Here is a 15,134-nt window from a genome sequence, read left to right as displayed (position 1 = left end):
CCTCAGTGAGGTCTCTTTGAATTTATATTATTTAGAACTCTCTGGGCTTCCTGGATCTCAATGTCTATTTCTTTCCTCAGATTTGAGAAGTTTTCAGTTATTATTTCTTGGAATAACCTTTCTGCTCCTTTCTCTTTCCCCTCCCTCTGGGACTACTATCCCATAAGTCCCTTAAGTTATGTTCATTCTTTTAATTTTTTTTTCTTTTTCCTCCTCTGATTGGATGAATTCCACTGCCCTGTCTTTGAGTTTTTTGATCCTTTCTTCCACTTGATCCAATCTGCCTTTAAACCTCTCCATTGAATTTTTCAGTTTAATTATATTCTTTAGCTCTGTAATTTCTGTTACTTTTTGTATTTTCTCTTTGTTGAAATTCTCTTTGTTCATGCATCACTTAAATTTTCACTTTGTTCATCCCCTGACCTCTGTGACCATGATTTTGAGTCTCTCTCGGGATATATCATTATTCCATTTCATTAAGATCTGTTTCTAGAGGTTTATCTTGTTCATTTGTTTGGAACATATTCCTGTTTCTTGATTTTACTTGACATTCTATGTTGGTTTCTGTGCATTAGATAAAATAGTCACACCTCCCAGGTTGGATAGAGTGGTCTCATGTAGGAGATAAACCTCATCAGTTAGCTTCACCTGAGCTTTTGTTTGGCTCTGAAATCTTTGTGATGGTCTAAGTCTTCTTCTTTGTTCTTAGTGGTTCCCAGTAATTGGGGGTAACCAAGACCTATCAGTGTCCCAAAGGTGTGGGTCACATTTAGCATGTAGATACACAGTGACTAGAAATTGCACTCTCAGGCAGCATGTGGCAAAATATGTAGGTAAGAGAAACTGGAAGATGGGTGTTTTTGCTCACTCTCTGTGAGGCCCAGGTAAATAGCTACAGGGGTTCTTCTTTCTTTGTTACATTCCTTTGGGACTCATAAATGCAAGTTCAGTTGGTTGTCAGAGACAGGTGATCTGGGGACCTTTCCTTCAGGCAGCAGCTGCAAAAGCTGGGGCACCCAAATGTGTGTACAAGCTGCTTGCAGGGAGATACTGGTGACTTGAAATGGACTAGAAAGAGAAAGCAGGGGAATTGTCCATCAGCATCCCAGTCTCCTTGGTATCATAGTTAGCCCCTAGAAGTATGCAGCTGGATTCCTTCCAGGGGAAGACTGGGAGATGGGTGTTTTCACCTGAGCCTTTTGGGGATAGCTGCAATGAGTGCTCATGCAGCTGTTAATAGACGCTGCTTTGTTTGCTATGGTCCTGTGGGACTTATGGATGCAACCCTCACTGGCTTTCAGAGCTCAGTGTTTTGGAGGCCCTCCCTCAAGTGGGCATCTTATAAGTTAGAGTGCTCAGTGTGGAGTCTGAACCTCACTCCTTAGAATGAGGTTGGGAGTTCCCTCCTGCTTATAGGGTACTGTGCTACAGTAGAGTTTATGGTGAGTGTGTCTCATTGTTTCCTATGTATCTCTGTGCGGATATTTTCTCATTTGTTTGATATGTAGGAATCCATCAGCTAGTGACTAGATTTCTTTCAGCATTAATTGCTTTGGGTGTAGTTGTACATTCAGTGTGTCTGTGGGAGGAGGGGAATTCAGGAACCTCCTATGTCACCATCTTGGTTGACTTACCTCCACTCATTCTAATTCTGTATTTGTCTTCTTTCATTTCATTTTATTTTCTTGTTTTCTTTTGTGGGGAGAGAAAGAGAGAGAGAAAGAACCACATTTGTTCTATTTTGAAGGGCCTTCATTGTGGGGTGCCTGGCTGGGTCAGTGGAGCATGTGACTCTTGGTCTTGAGTTTGTGAGTTCAAGCCCCATGTTGGGTATAAAGAGATTACTTTAAAAAAATTAAAAAATTAAAATTAAAGTAAAAGAGTAAAAAAAAAAATTCTAAAAAATTCTAAATTCTAAAAAAATTATTCTAGGTTGTAGGGGATGTGTGTGTATTTTGTTTTTGTGAGATCTTTTTCATTTTTTGAGATTGATGTCTATTATCCTTAAGGTATTTTATTTAAGATACTGTGATATTTGTTGTCATGGAAATTTGTGTTTCTAGGTGTTACATATCTAAATTTCTAAATAAGAGACTTAGAAGAGATACATCCCTGTATTTTTAGCTGCCTATATTTTTGCCTGTATATATGTTTACCCACTGTGTCATATTGGAATAATTAGTACGTGCCTTTATAATAACCAAAAGAGTTAAGGAAAAGCAACTTTACATTTTTGTTTTTATTGTTTTGTGACTTGAAAATGGTAACATACCTTACAAATTTGGGGTTTTTTAATTTATTTTTATGTTTTTCAAAGATTTTATTTTTTATTTGAGAGAGCAAGTGTGCACAGGGGGAAGAGCTGAGGGAGAAGGACAAGGATATTCCATGCTGAGCACAAAGCCCAACGCAGGGCTCAATCCCAGGACCCTGAGATCACGCATGACATGAGCCAAAATCGAGTCAGATGCTTAAGCAAGACTGAGCCACCCAGGCAATCCCCTTACAAATTTGTAAAGCTGGTTTCTTTCCAATACTATTTAGGTAGTCAGATTTGCTTTTTCCAGGTGAAATAAAGACTTGATCATTGCCTCACCATTAAATATTGAATTGTAGAAATGCAGTAAATACTTGATAAATGAATGAAAGATTTAATTGGGAGTAGGTCTGTAGAAAATATGAATAATCTAAAAATATAATGAAAAGTAGGGGACTCAGGGGTGCCTAGGTGGCTCAGTGGGTTAAGTCTCTGCCTTCAGCTGGGGTCATGATCTCAGGGTCCTGAGACCAAGCCCCGCATTGGACTCTCCCCTTTCTCTCTGCTAGCTTCTCTGCCTAATTATGATCTCTCTCTCTCTGTCAAATAAATAAATAAAATCTAAAAAAAAAAAAAGAAAAGAAAAATAGGGGATTCGATTGTGAATGCTAACTAATGGAAATGGTTTGTTTTTAGGTGCTAGAGAATCATTACTCTCAGTATCAGAATGTACCCAGCATAGAGAGTGATTGCAAAACAGATGCTGGCTGTTCTGTCACAGTAGCCACTCAAGATCGGACTGAGGAAAGAAATGATCAAAATGAATCTCGTCAAAGTATCTTGAAGTAAGTTCTTGATTATACATTCCTTTTCAGTGGATGATATCCGTTTGATGGTGTTTGGGCTTAATGGCAAGAATTGAACCCTTGAAAGATAAAGAAATGAACATTTCTTGGAGCTGTGGAGAAGGAGGAAGAGAGTACTTTCTGTAGTGCTTTAACAATTCACTGCAAAATATTTTTTTTTTTTTTTTTTTTTTTTTTTTTTTTTTTTTTTTTTTTTTTTAAAGATTTTATTTATTTATTTGACAGAGAGAGATCACAAGTAGACAGAGAGGCAGGCAGGCAGAGAGAGAGAAGCAGGCTCCCTGCTGAGCAGAGAGCCCGATGTGGGACTCGATCCCAGGACCCTGAGATCATGACCTGAGCCGAAGGCAGCGGCTTAACCCACTGAGCCACCCAGGCGCCCGCAAAATATTTTTTTTCCCTGTTGGTCTAGTTTATATCTTCTGAGAGAGGAGCTAATTCTCATTCTGAGAGATCCTCTCTTATTATGTTAATTTCCTGTGTCAGAGGAATTTGAGCTAATCATTTCATCCATTTTTACATATGAAGCAATATATCTTTGAATAACGAGATTGAACCTTTAATAGCAGGGAGATTCCTTTGTGAGAATGGCAGATTTCATAGATTGAAATTATTCCAGTTATTTGAGTAAATAAAAATGGGGATGTTTAGTCATTCGTTGAACAATGTTTTATTGAGCTTCTACTATGTACCACACATGGTTAAAAAACAGAACACTATAAATATGAAACCTAATGTTCCTTTTCAGTAAATGGAATCAATTGAAAGCAAGCTTTTTTGTTTCTAAGAATGACTTAGGGTTCTAGCTACTTTATTTTTGTCAGTAGAATGCCAACTGAAGCATATAATCCTGAAGTAAAAGAAACCAAAGATGAGATTATTTCTGTTACTGATGATACTGAAAAAGAACTTATAGATATTGATGAGGATCTTTTAGAAGTAAAAACATTTAGCCAAGAGGAAATGGAAATACACCTATCAGACTATGAAGGTCAGTTCATTTGGCTAATCTTTTTATTTGACTTTTATCAATTTTAAGTTGGGGAATGATTATCTGAGATAATTTATTTAGCCTTATATTTAAATTAGGTTGTTTACAAGTACCTAAATCCAAAAGTTAAAAGAGACCTCTTGGTGCCTGTGTGGATCAGTTGGTTAAGCATCCAACTCTTGGTGTTGGCTCAGTTTGTAACCTCAGGGCCGTTGGCAGGCTCTATGCTTGATGGGCAGTCTGCTTGAGATTTTCTCTGTCCCTTTCCCTCTGCCCCTCCCTGAATAAAATAAACAAATCTTTTTTAAAAAAGTGCAATATTTATGAAATGTTGAGTGCATTAACTCATAACCTGAATTTACAATTCTTTTGCCTTGGTTATCTAACTATCATGGGCCTCTTCATTTTTGTGAACCAATTCTGTGAAACTTTCCTTGGCAGTCTTTGAGAAAACAGAAATTTTCAGAGCTTTGATTGGAGTTAAACACGCTGACATGAGGTCGCTCAAGTCTTATCTGGGATTCACTTAATGAAGAGGGGTTATCTCCTGGTGTTTTTTAAAAAACATTTTTATATGTGTGTTGACCATTTGTATGTCTTCTTCAGAGAAATGTCTGGTCATGTCTTCTGCCCTTTTCTTGATTGGATTATCTGTTTTTTGGGTGTTGAGTTTGATAAGTTCGTCAAAGATTTTGGATGTTAGCCCTTTATCTGTAAAGACATTTGCAAATATCTTTTCCCATTCTATCAGTGCTCAATATCATTTGGCATCAGGGAAATACAAATCAAAACCACAATGAGAGACTACCTCACACCAATCAGAATGGCTAAAATTAACAGGTCAGGAAGCAACAGTGTTGGCAAGGATGCAGAGAAAGCAGAACCCTCTTTTACTGTTGGTAGGAATGCAGTCTGTTGTGTAGCCACTCTGGAAAAGAGTATTGAAGTTCCTCAAAAAGATGAAAATAGAGCTACCTTCGACCCAGCGATTCCACTACTAGGTATTTAGCCCTAAGATACAATTGTAGTGATCTGAAGGGGCACCCGCCCTCCAATGTTTATAGCAGCAATGTCCACAATGACCAAACTATGGAAAGAGCCCAGATGTCCATCAACAGATGAATGGATAAAGAAGATATGGTACACACACACACACACACAATGGAATATTTCTCAGCCATCAGAAAGGATGAATACTTAACCATTTACACTGATGTGGATGGAACTGAAGGGTATTGTGCTGAGTGAAATAAGTCGATCAGAGAGAGACAATTACCATATGATCTCACTCATATGTGGAATTTAAGAAACAAAACAGGATCATGGGGGGCAAAGGGGGGAAATAAAACAAGATGAAATAGAGAGGGAGACAAGCCATAAGAGACTCTCAATCACAGGAGACAAACAGTTTTGCTGGTGGGGTTGGGGGGAAGGAGGGTAACTGGGTGATGGGCTTTAAGGATGGCATGTGATATAATGAACACTGGGTATTATATAAGACTGATGAGGGGCTCCTGGGTGGCTCAGTTATTAAGTGTCTGCCTTCAGCTCGGGTCATGATCCCAGCATCCTGGACTTGAGCCCCACATCGGGCTTCCTGCTTAGCAGGAAGCCTGCTTCTTCCTCTCCCACTCTCCTGCTTGTGTTCCCTCTCTCTGTGTCTCTGTCAAATAAATAAATAAAATCTTAAAAAAAAAAAAAGACTGATGAATCACTGACCTCTACCTCTGAAACTAATAATACACTATATGTTAATTAATTGAATTTAATTTAAAAACTTTTTATAAGGAGGATAGAAAATATTTCTGTCATTATACTTGTTTCCTGTAATATTCCTGAACCTTCTAAAAAGTAAACTGATTTTTTTCTTTTCTTTTTTTTAAAGCTTTTATTTATTTATTTGAGAAAGAGAGAGGTAGAGAGAGAGAGATGGAGAGAACATGAACAGCAGGGAAGGGTAGAGAGAAGGAGGGAGAAGCAGACTTCCCCCCACTTTGCAAGGAGCCTGATGAGGGACTTGATGCCAGGATCCTGGGATCATGACCTGAGCTGAAGGCAGACGCTTAACCAACTGAGCCACCCAGGTGCCCCTAAACTGATTTTTTTCAAATTGTCACTCTTCTCTTTCTCCTTGTTTCCCTATAGAAGGTACCAAAGAACCTGTTGGAAGTCTTAAAAGTTCCAGTATTGCTGTTAACGTGCAGACTTTACCACAGCATTTAGAAGAAGTAAGTCAATAAGTAGTGGATAATGTTATTTAAATTACACTTGAGTGTTTTTATTTAATCATCCAGCCAAGGCTGTTATCTTTTTAAAAATGCGCTGTGGGTTGTAGAGACTATCCAGGCCATGCAGCATTTTTCTTTCACTGAAATTCTACCATTACTAAGATGTCTAATGATTTCAGGCAATGAAATTTTTATTTCATAAACTGCTATAGTGAATTAACTTAATCAAAATATTAGAAGTGTTCTATATGCAAAATGTTTAATTTAGCTGTAGTATAGTTTTTTTACATCTATTTTTTTACATCTATAGTTTTTTTTACATCTATAGTTTTTTTACATCTATCACTTTAATGCACTATTTGTGTTTTCAAAACTACACTGCATTTTCAGTTGGAACACGGACATTTCTAATTATTGAAAAAATTCCTTCAAAAGGGATTAGTTTTTCTTGTCTATAGTTGTTTTCAGAATGTACTTATTAATCAGGTAATGATGGGTATATGTAATTTACAGGTTATTTTTGAATATTGGGTAAATAATTTCCACTGACATCATTTGTCTTTGTATTTTTATATGCTCAGTTGCTCAGGGTGACAGGCCAAAGGCAATTCACACGGTTAAAAATCTGATCAGAGCAGCACTGGGAATTCATTTAATGCTTGGTTTTTCACTTGCTTTTAGACTATTTTTACTCCAAGTGAGTGGCTAATGTGAAACTCAGGACACCTAAGACAATAATACCTATTTATATGACCCCTTTTCTTTTTTGGTACTATTAATTTTAACAGCATTCCACGGGAGAGGTTCAGTGTCCAAGGGAAGAACCATTGGAGTCATGTATGGAGAAAAAATCAACTGAACATAAATGGTAAGGGGGAAAAAAATAAGGAAGTGATTGTTACTGCCATCTGGGATTCATTTGATGAAGAGGTTATTTTTCTTATAATTTATAATATATGTTTTATGGTGATTTGTATTCCTAGTGAAATTTAACTTTATAGCAATGGTAAATGATAATCTTTAGTAAATGTTAGAGATGTCTTAATCTTGGTAGAATGAAAGAAGTAATGATATCTCAAATGCCTTTTGTTCTCCCATCACTATCAGCCTTATCAAAGTAAAATACAGCTGTAAATAGACCAGAGTTTATTCAGCTGCTAATTAGGGAAAGACCTTGTCAAACTGATTCCATTTTTCTTGGATCAAATAAAGAACCATTATGAATCACAATTGTATGTGTAATTTTGTTCACTGTTACGATATGATTACTGCACACCATAGGGCTGTTCTACTGGCTAGCATATTATTGCTTCAAGGAGATCCAAAAGCAGTTTTAATCTGTTGCAGGTGGGACATGATTTCTTAATTTTTAGAATTTTTGAAGTTTTAGAATTTTAGAACTAACTTAGATAAGAGAAGCACCATCATTAGATTTTCTTCCTCTTCTTAATATACAAATTTTGTTCATTTCTTCGGACAGTTAACAAAAGAATATTTTAAATGCGATGTGCCTTTACAAATAGATATTTCTATTAAAAAGCTAGCCTTTACGGTTTTTAATGTAATAAGGGCTCTCTATAGTGTTTCTGAGCAAAGTGTCTGTTTCTGCCATAGGTGGAATTTGAGGTCACTGCTAACCTCACTTCCCCATTTTAGATTCTTTTATTTCGGCTGGGCAGTCAACAGTGTTCAAGTTGTATGTTTAGTTATTCAGATGTATTCTTTGCTGTTTGTTTGAATCTGTTACTAATTGCTATGGAGACAAATATAAACAGATTGTAATTATGAGCAAAGCATTGTAGAGGATTAGAGAATGTTTAGACTCTTAGGTGGCTGAGCATTAGATCACCTGTACCTTAGGAAATGTGAAGAATATTTCCTAATCAGTTATCAGTCTTTAATTATAGTATGATCGAAGCCTTTTCAAATCCTGAATACACTGTTCCTTATTCATTTTGTGTAGATTCAAGTTCAGAAATTTCTAGGTAAGTATTTTTGTGTACTCTAGTATTTTGATATAATCATATTTTATAAGTAGATAAGAGAATGAAATGATACCTATTGTGCCATTTTGGAAATAATTCTAAATGTTTTGACTAAAAACTAAGAGCAAAATGAAAGCAACACAAAGCATTGAAAGAGCAATGTAGGTACACATTTCTGACACCTTTATTATTGGAAGATTTTCCTATAGCAGCTGTGCTTTAGATATACAGGAACTTGTCTACAATAGTCTTTTTGAAAAAAAGTGTAGTTGAGCCTTGGACAATATAGTTTTGAGTCACTTGGGTCCCCTTACATACAAAATTTTTTTTGATAACAACAGTTTGGTACTGTAAATGTATTTTTTTCTTATGACTCTTAATAACATTTTCCTTTCTCTAGCTTACTTTATTGTAAGAATATAGTATGCAACACATAACAACAAAATATGTTAATTGACTGTTTATGTTATAATAGGGTTTCTGGTCATCAGTAGGCTATAAGTAATTAAGTTTTTTTTTTTTTTAAGATTTTATTTATTTAGGGGCACCTGGGTGGCTCAGTGGGTTAAGCCTCCGCCATCGGCTCAGGTCATGATCCCAGGGTCCTGGGATCGAGCCCCACATCGGGCTCTCTGCTCGGCAGGGAGCCTGCTTCCTCATCTCTCTCTGCCTGCTTCTCTGCCTACTCATGATCTCTCTCTCTATGTCAAATAAATAAATAAAATCTTTAAAAAAAAATATATATTTTATTTATTTATTTATTTGACAGAGATCACAAGTAGGCAGAGAGGCAGGCAGAGAGAGAGGAGGAAGCAGGCTCCCTGCCGAGCAGAGAGCCCCATGTGGGGCTCGATCCCAGGACCCTGAGATCATGACCTGAGCCGAAGGCCTTAACCCACTGAGCCACCCAGGCACCCAGTAATTAAGTTCTTAAGGAGTCAAGTTATATGTGGATTTTTGACTGCACAAGGATTAAACCCCCAACCCTCTTGTTTTTCAAGAGTCAACTGTAGTGAATATATTAGAAAGTTGCTTATTTTAGTCCTCTAACAGATTTCTAATAGTGTATGAAATGCTTTTAATTCTCATATAGAACAGATTCATCCAGTTCTGTCTTTTGAACTTCTTTGACAGAGACTGAACAGGGTGTTTAGTATTTAGAAATCTTGCTGAAATAGAATAACATAGCATAGCCTTACTTTAGAAGAATTCTCCATTATTATAATTTATCTCATTGCTACTTGTTGGAAACAAAGGCCAATAGTTGTCTTAAAATAGGCACGTCAAGGGGGAAATGGTGGCTCCTTGGCTCAGTAGGTTAAGCAACTGCCTTTGGCTCAGGTCATGATCTCAGGGTCCTGGGATCGAGCCCACACTGGACTCCTTGCACAGCAGGGAGTCTGCTTCTCCCCCTCTCTACCCTTCCCTTGCTTTTGCGCTCACTCACTCTCAAATAAATAAATAAAATATTTTTTCAAAAAGAATAGGCAAGTCAGTTGTAATGCCTGTTTTTCATGGATTTGCCATGTTTTTTGTTACTGAGCTTATTAGTATTATACGGCAAATATTATTGCTGAAACAGAATGAATATAAAGCCAAATAATCTAAATGCGATTTAATATATTCTTTTCTTTTTAGAGACAGTGATCAATTTATTTGGATATAGTAATGGCTGTTCCCTTAGTTTGTGAAATCAGTTTGCTTAGAAAACATTTGAATATCTGCTGTGTCATCTCCAAACAATCATCTTATTTAAAAAGACCAAAAACTTATTTTGATCTTTAATTTTTATTCCTATATAGACATTTTTTGTTAGGGTTTAATTAAAGATATAAACTTTGTGATTAGTTCGGAAAAGAAATGTTCATAATACTATTGTTTCACATTTAATGATGATCAACAGGAGTTCACGCTACCCATCTTAATTTAAAAATTTGTTTAACCCATACTTTCTCTAGTTTTAATTCCATTCTGGATCATTAAGTTTAGTAAAAAAAAATACTCCTAGTATAACTCATGAGAATATTGTTGTAGGTCTCAAAGTCAGGTGCTTGCAGGGACCAGGCAAGTCAGATAAACGTGTGAACTATTCAAGGTGGTAACACCACAGGGAGAGGACCGTGGCTGACTAGAGGTTACATCTCCCTTAATAAGACAGCATTCACTTGAGTCCTGTGCTGATGGCAAATTTGTCTGGTGGCTAAGGAGTAGAGAGTGATAGGCTTTAGGGTTTAAATTTCCTGAAAACTTCCAGAAAGCCTTTAGAAGAAAAAGATGAGATAAAAATATTCAAATTGTAGATATCTGATTTGATTTTTTATTAAGTGTATTTTATATATATATGTGCTTCCACCTAGTGCACAGATCTCTGCATTTAAAGATGAATCTTCCTCAGTTCCACATTTCGTATCAAATGGAGTCAGTGTTGCTTCACAAACACCTGTGCCAACACTGCAGCAGACCCAGAGAAATGAACCCAGGGTGCAGTTGCCAGATTCTTCGGATTCTGTTAGGCAGATGCTCCAAGATGAAATGTTTAAATTAGTTCAGGTAAGCACCTCTCCCTATAAACAAGTAAATCTGCATGTGTGATATATATATGTAAGGATTTTAAATACGAATAAACTTTCAGAAATGGCCAAGTTGAAATGAAATTGCAGGGTTGGTCTCTGCTTTGGGCACTCTTCCTTTATTATTCAGAGCTTCCTAACTCAAAGGCCTAGGGTCCAGGCTGAGCTACCTACTTCTCAAAATGACTTCTTACACCTGATCTCTTTGGGATGCAGAGCTGCTCATGAAAGTCAGGGGGGTGACTCAAACCAGATCAGCGGACTGTAGCTCAGAGGTAGCCAAAAAGTTTTTTAACACAATCTGTCACGTCATATTTCTTATCTTCAAACTGAACTTTGGCTTGGTTTGAAATTGTCAGCTGCATTTTAAAGTACTGTTCGCTTTGAATTTTTTCATCTTTTTCTCAATTGTTTATCCTTCACCACCAATTTTAAGTTATTTCCCTTTTCTATTTTATTTCTTAAACATTAATTTCCCTCAAATTTAATCCTCATTCATGTATGTCATGTATGTCACTCACTTTCATATCCTTTTAGGTGGAATAATATACCATTTTTATATTGGTGCTTGGCACTAATTTTCTCTTTCAGCTAAGTGCCCTGATGAGAATACTTTTTCAGCATGTCTCACTGTCTCATGAAACTTACTGAAACTGATTTTATCTTGATTTTTCCCAGTCCTTTCTTACCCTTTTCCATTTAGTAGCGTTAACTATTCTACCAGCTTAAAATTTTGGAAGCATTTCTGAAACTTTTTTTTTTTTTTTTTTTTTTTAACCAAGGGACTTTGCTGGTAGTTGCCCTGTATTTTTAACGAATTCTCCGAATAATTCTGATGCACACAAAGAATTGAGAATCACTGACTTAGAAACATCTTTGCCTTTTTTCCCCACTCTATCCAGTGTTCTTCTGTGCCCTCCTGACTCTTCTGCCCACACTGTTTGTCAGTATAACACTTGCTATTTCTATAGCTAAGCCAGCTTTAGAGTCAGAAATTCATACCTCCACTGTCTTATAGATGCATTTCCTAAGACATTCTTCTTCAGATGCTCTTTTAATACTGTTACTTTCCTGTTTTAAAATATTCAGTAAATGGGCGCCTGGGTGGCTCAGTGGGTTAAGCTGCTGCCTTCGGCTCAGGTCATGATCTCAGGGTCCTGGGATCGAGTCCCGCATCGGGCTCTCTGCTCGACAGGGAGCCTGCTTCCCTTCCTCTCTCTCTGCCTGCCTCTCTGCCTACTTGTGATCTCTGTCTGTCAAATAAATAAATAAAATCTTTAAAAAAAAATAAAATAAAAAAAAATAAAATATTCAGTAAATTTCAGGTACCAATTTGTATAAAATATGAAATCAGTCTTCTTTTCAAAATACAAAGTAAAAGGAAATATACTAAAAATCTCAGGACTAGTTATCTTTGAAGATAATGAGTGATTTTTATATTCTTTTTTGTGCATTTTTTTTTCATAATTAAAGGGAACTTACATTTTATTTTAACCTGCAGTGTTTCTCAACTGCTATGTTTCATTAAGTGCAAATTCTTCTGTTGTGTTTGAAAGACCCACCACCAGCTTTTACATTCCCTCTTTTCCCATCGTACTGTCGTTAAGTCCAGTGGTTCTCAAAGTGTGGTCTCTGGATCAGTAGCATCAGCATCACTTAGATGTTAGAAATGTAAATCCTCAGACCCCATCCCAGACCTATTAAAATCAGAAACTCTGGGGATAGGGTTCAGCAAAGAGTGCTTTCACAAGTCCTCCAGATGATTCTGATTGCATGCGCAAGTTTGCAAACTCCTATACTTGCCTGTTCTCTCTTTACAGTTGTATTAATTTCCTGTTCCGTCTGAACCAGTGTTTATGCTAGTGGTTCCCATGCTCTTCCACACACTGAAACACCCTGTCGTCTTAAAAAAAATACTAATCCTGGCTTCCATCCCCAGATATTCTGATTTTATCGGTCTGGGTGTGCTTTGGCCAAGGGGATTTCTAAATGCTTCTCAGGTGATTCTAATGTGCCCCAGTTTGTCAACCACTGGTAAATGCCTTTGCCTTTCACCTCATCAGCATTACCAGGGGAATTCCTCACTCTTCACCTGTTTGCCAATCTTTCCTTTTTTTCTTTCCTGAAAACCTGATCACAACACACTCATTTTAGGATTTCTTTAATTGTCATTACATTTCATCAGATCACTCCATTATGATCTCTGTGATGTTTATATAAACTGCTTTATAGATAGTCCCAAGTCTCATTATGAGTTTATATTTCCAGTTGACAGCTCCTTGAAAAAGGGAAGGTATTCTTTCTTTTTCAAAAAAATATCTCCCAGCTCTGCTTCCTGGGTCTGACATATATTACGGAAGTATGACTGTTAGTGGGATACTCAGATGATAGTTGTTGATTCTTTAGATTTTTTCACTATGCTTTCAAATATTTAATTTTTATTTTATTCTAGCTGCAACAGATCAACTTCATGAGCCTAATGCAAATAGTAGGATCACCGTTTACTAACCTCCCAGATATACATCAACTTCTACAGCAGCCTCAGCCTGTGCCTTTGGTGGGAAGTCAAGTATCAAATCCTACAAGAGGGAGTAATGATGCTGATGACACCAGTAGAAATTTTAAGGAGAGCTCTTTTATTAAACCACAGTCCAGGGGAGAGTACACCACAGAGCCTGGCAAGAAGAGCCCACATTGCAATAAAGGAATTGTGCAGTCTGATCAAGATAGTAATGGAAATTTACAGGTAATACATTTTAAAGATACCATTAAAGTTGTTCTAGTAGTTCAGTTGTTGGCTTTTTGTTATTTGAGCAAATAATTTTTTGGCAGTTACTGTGTTCTTACACCTCCAAAACATATTGAACATCATGTACAAAATACGAAGTTTGTAATATATTCTAAATTTATGGGACACCTTTGGCTCAGGTCATGATCAGTGGGTCCTGGGATCAAGCCCCGCGTTGGGCTGTCTGCTCAGCAGGGAGCCTGCTTCTCCCTCTCTTCCTGCTTCTCTACCTACCTGTGATCTTTCCCTCTGTCAAGTAAATAAATAGAATCTTAAAAAATAATAAATAAACTTGTGTAATAGCTTTTTTTTCTCTTCCAGAATGTACCACATGAGAGTGTTCCTTTATGTCAGTTAGAAGACCTGCCTCCCAATACAGGATTAACTCCGGCATCTCAAATCTTACCAACAACTGCGCTGTCTCCAGCTCCTGATGGAAATACTCCCTTCTACCTTCTGTCTCCATCTTCTCCCATTCCGAAGACACCTAGACTTATCCCAGCTGCAAAAAGTTTCAGACCTGGTGATGGTTTTCCTTTGCTTCAGTTTCAGCCTAAGCATGAATTTAAGTCCCTTTCCTTCCATACAGGAAGAGTTCCACAAGTTCCCTTCAGGCTCCTGCCACAGCCAAGAGAGGCATGGGGATTATCTGATTCCTTCCAGCCTCCTTTGCCACAGAGAACAATGCACACCGCTTCAGTGTCCCATTTGAATTTGAGCCACTGTAATACTGAAGCCATAAAAAAAGCAGTTGAGCAGAAGAAATGGGCAGAAACTATACTTACAGAAATCCCTAAGCATGTGAACGTAGATCAGTGTGTTGGACAAGAAAACTTGACACCTCAACAGGACTCTTCAGTATTTATAAAACCAGGAAAACTACTTGATATTAAGCCAGGACCCCTTGAGATATCTCCACAGAATTCCTTTGGACTTCCATTATTGCACCTGCAACTTAAACCTCCTTATATAGTTTCCTCTGCCTCAAGAACATCAGGAACAATTCCCTCAATACCTACCAGAACTGGAGGAGAAGAAAGAAGATACCCAAGACTGTCATTACTTCATTCATGCCTATCCCCAGAAAATACGGTAATGATTTTTGCAGAGTGATGCAAAAGTAGTCCTACATTTTTCATACCATAAATATTATACATGAGATGAAAAGCTCTTACACATTTCTTTTTAAAGAACAATGCTTCTAAAAAATTAAAAATAAATAGGAATAATGTTTTTGTTATTGGAAATAACATAAAATTCAGTTTAAAATGTTAATTAGGTATTAAAGCTTTTAGGTCTATCTTGTACAGCAATTCTAGAATTTATGAGGCTTTTTCATAGGTAATATTTCTTCTGCACAGAGAAGAAATAAGAAGTAAAACAAAGTGACCAGTATTCTTGTTCATATGGGTCAGGGTATGTGCGTGTGTGTTGAGAGAAAGGGAGGGG

The 15,134-nt window shown here is 37.0% G+C and overlaps 1 protein-coding gene across 1 annotated transcript in view; it reads left to right on the top strand.

Annotated features, from left to right (window-relative positions):
* CPLANE1 (ciliogenesis and planar polarity effector 1) overlaps positions 1-15,134 on the top strand; it is a 141,918-nt gene that overhangs the window by 68,678 nt on the left and 58,106 nt on the right. Inside the window, exons 26-33 of the mRNA XM_032851348.1 lie at positions 2,954-3,102; positions 3,930-4,114; positions 6,260-6,342; positions 7,131-7,210; positions 8,250-8,327; positions 10,685-10,877; positions 13,350-13,643; positions 14,007-14,777. Of these exons, the coding sequence (XP_032707239.1) occupies positions 2,954-3,102; positions 3,930-4,114; positions 6,260-6,342; positions 7,131-7,210; positions 8,250-8,327; positions 10,685-10,877; positions 13,350-13,643; positions 14,007-14,777 (1,833 nt within the window). The remainder of the gene's footprint in view (positions 1-2,953; positions 3,103-3,929; positions 4,115-6,259; positions 6,343-7,130; positions 7,211-8,249; positions 8,328-10,684; positions 10,878-13,349; positions 13,644-14,006; positions 14,778-15,134) is intronic.

Source organism: Lontra canadensis, unplaced genomic scaffold (assembly GCF_010015895.1).
Source record: "Lontra canadensis isolate GAN:19392208 unplaced genomic scaffold, GSC_riverotter_1.0 scaffold5, whole genome shotgun sequence".
Classification (NCBI taxonomy): Eukaryota; Metazoa; Chordata; class Mammalia; order Carnivora; family Mustelidae; genus Lontra; species Lontra canadensis.
The sequence above is the reverse complement of the archived record's forward strand: the minus strand, read 5'-3'. Positions and strand labels throughout refer to the sequence as shown.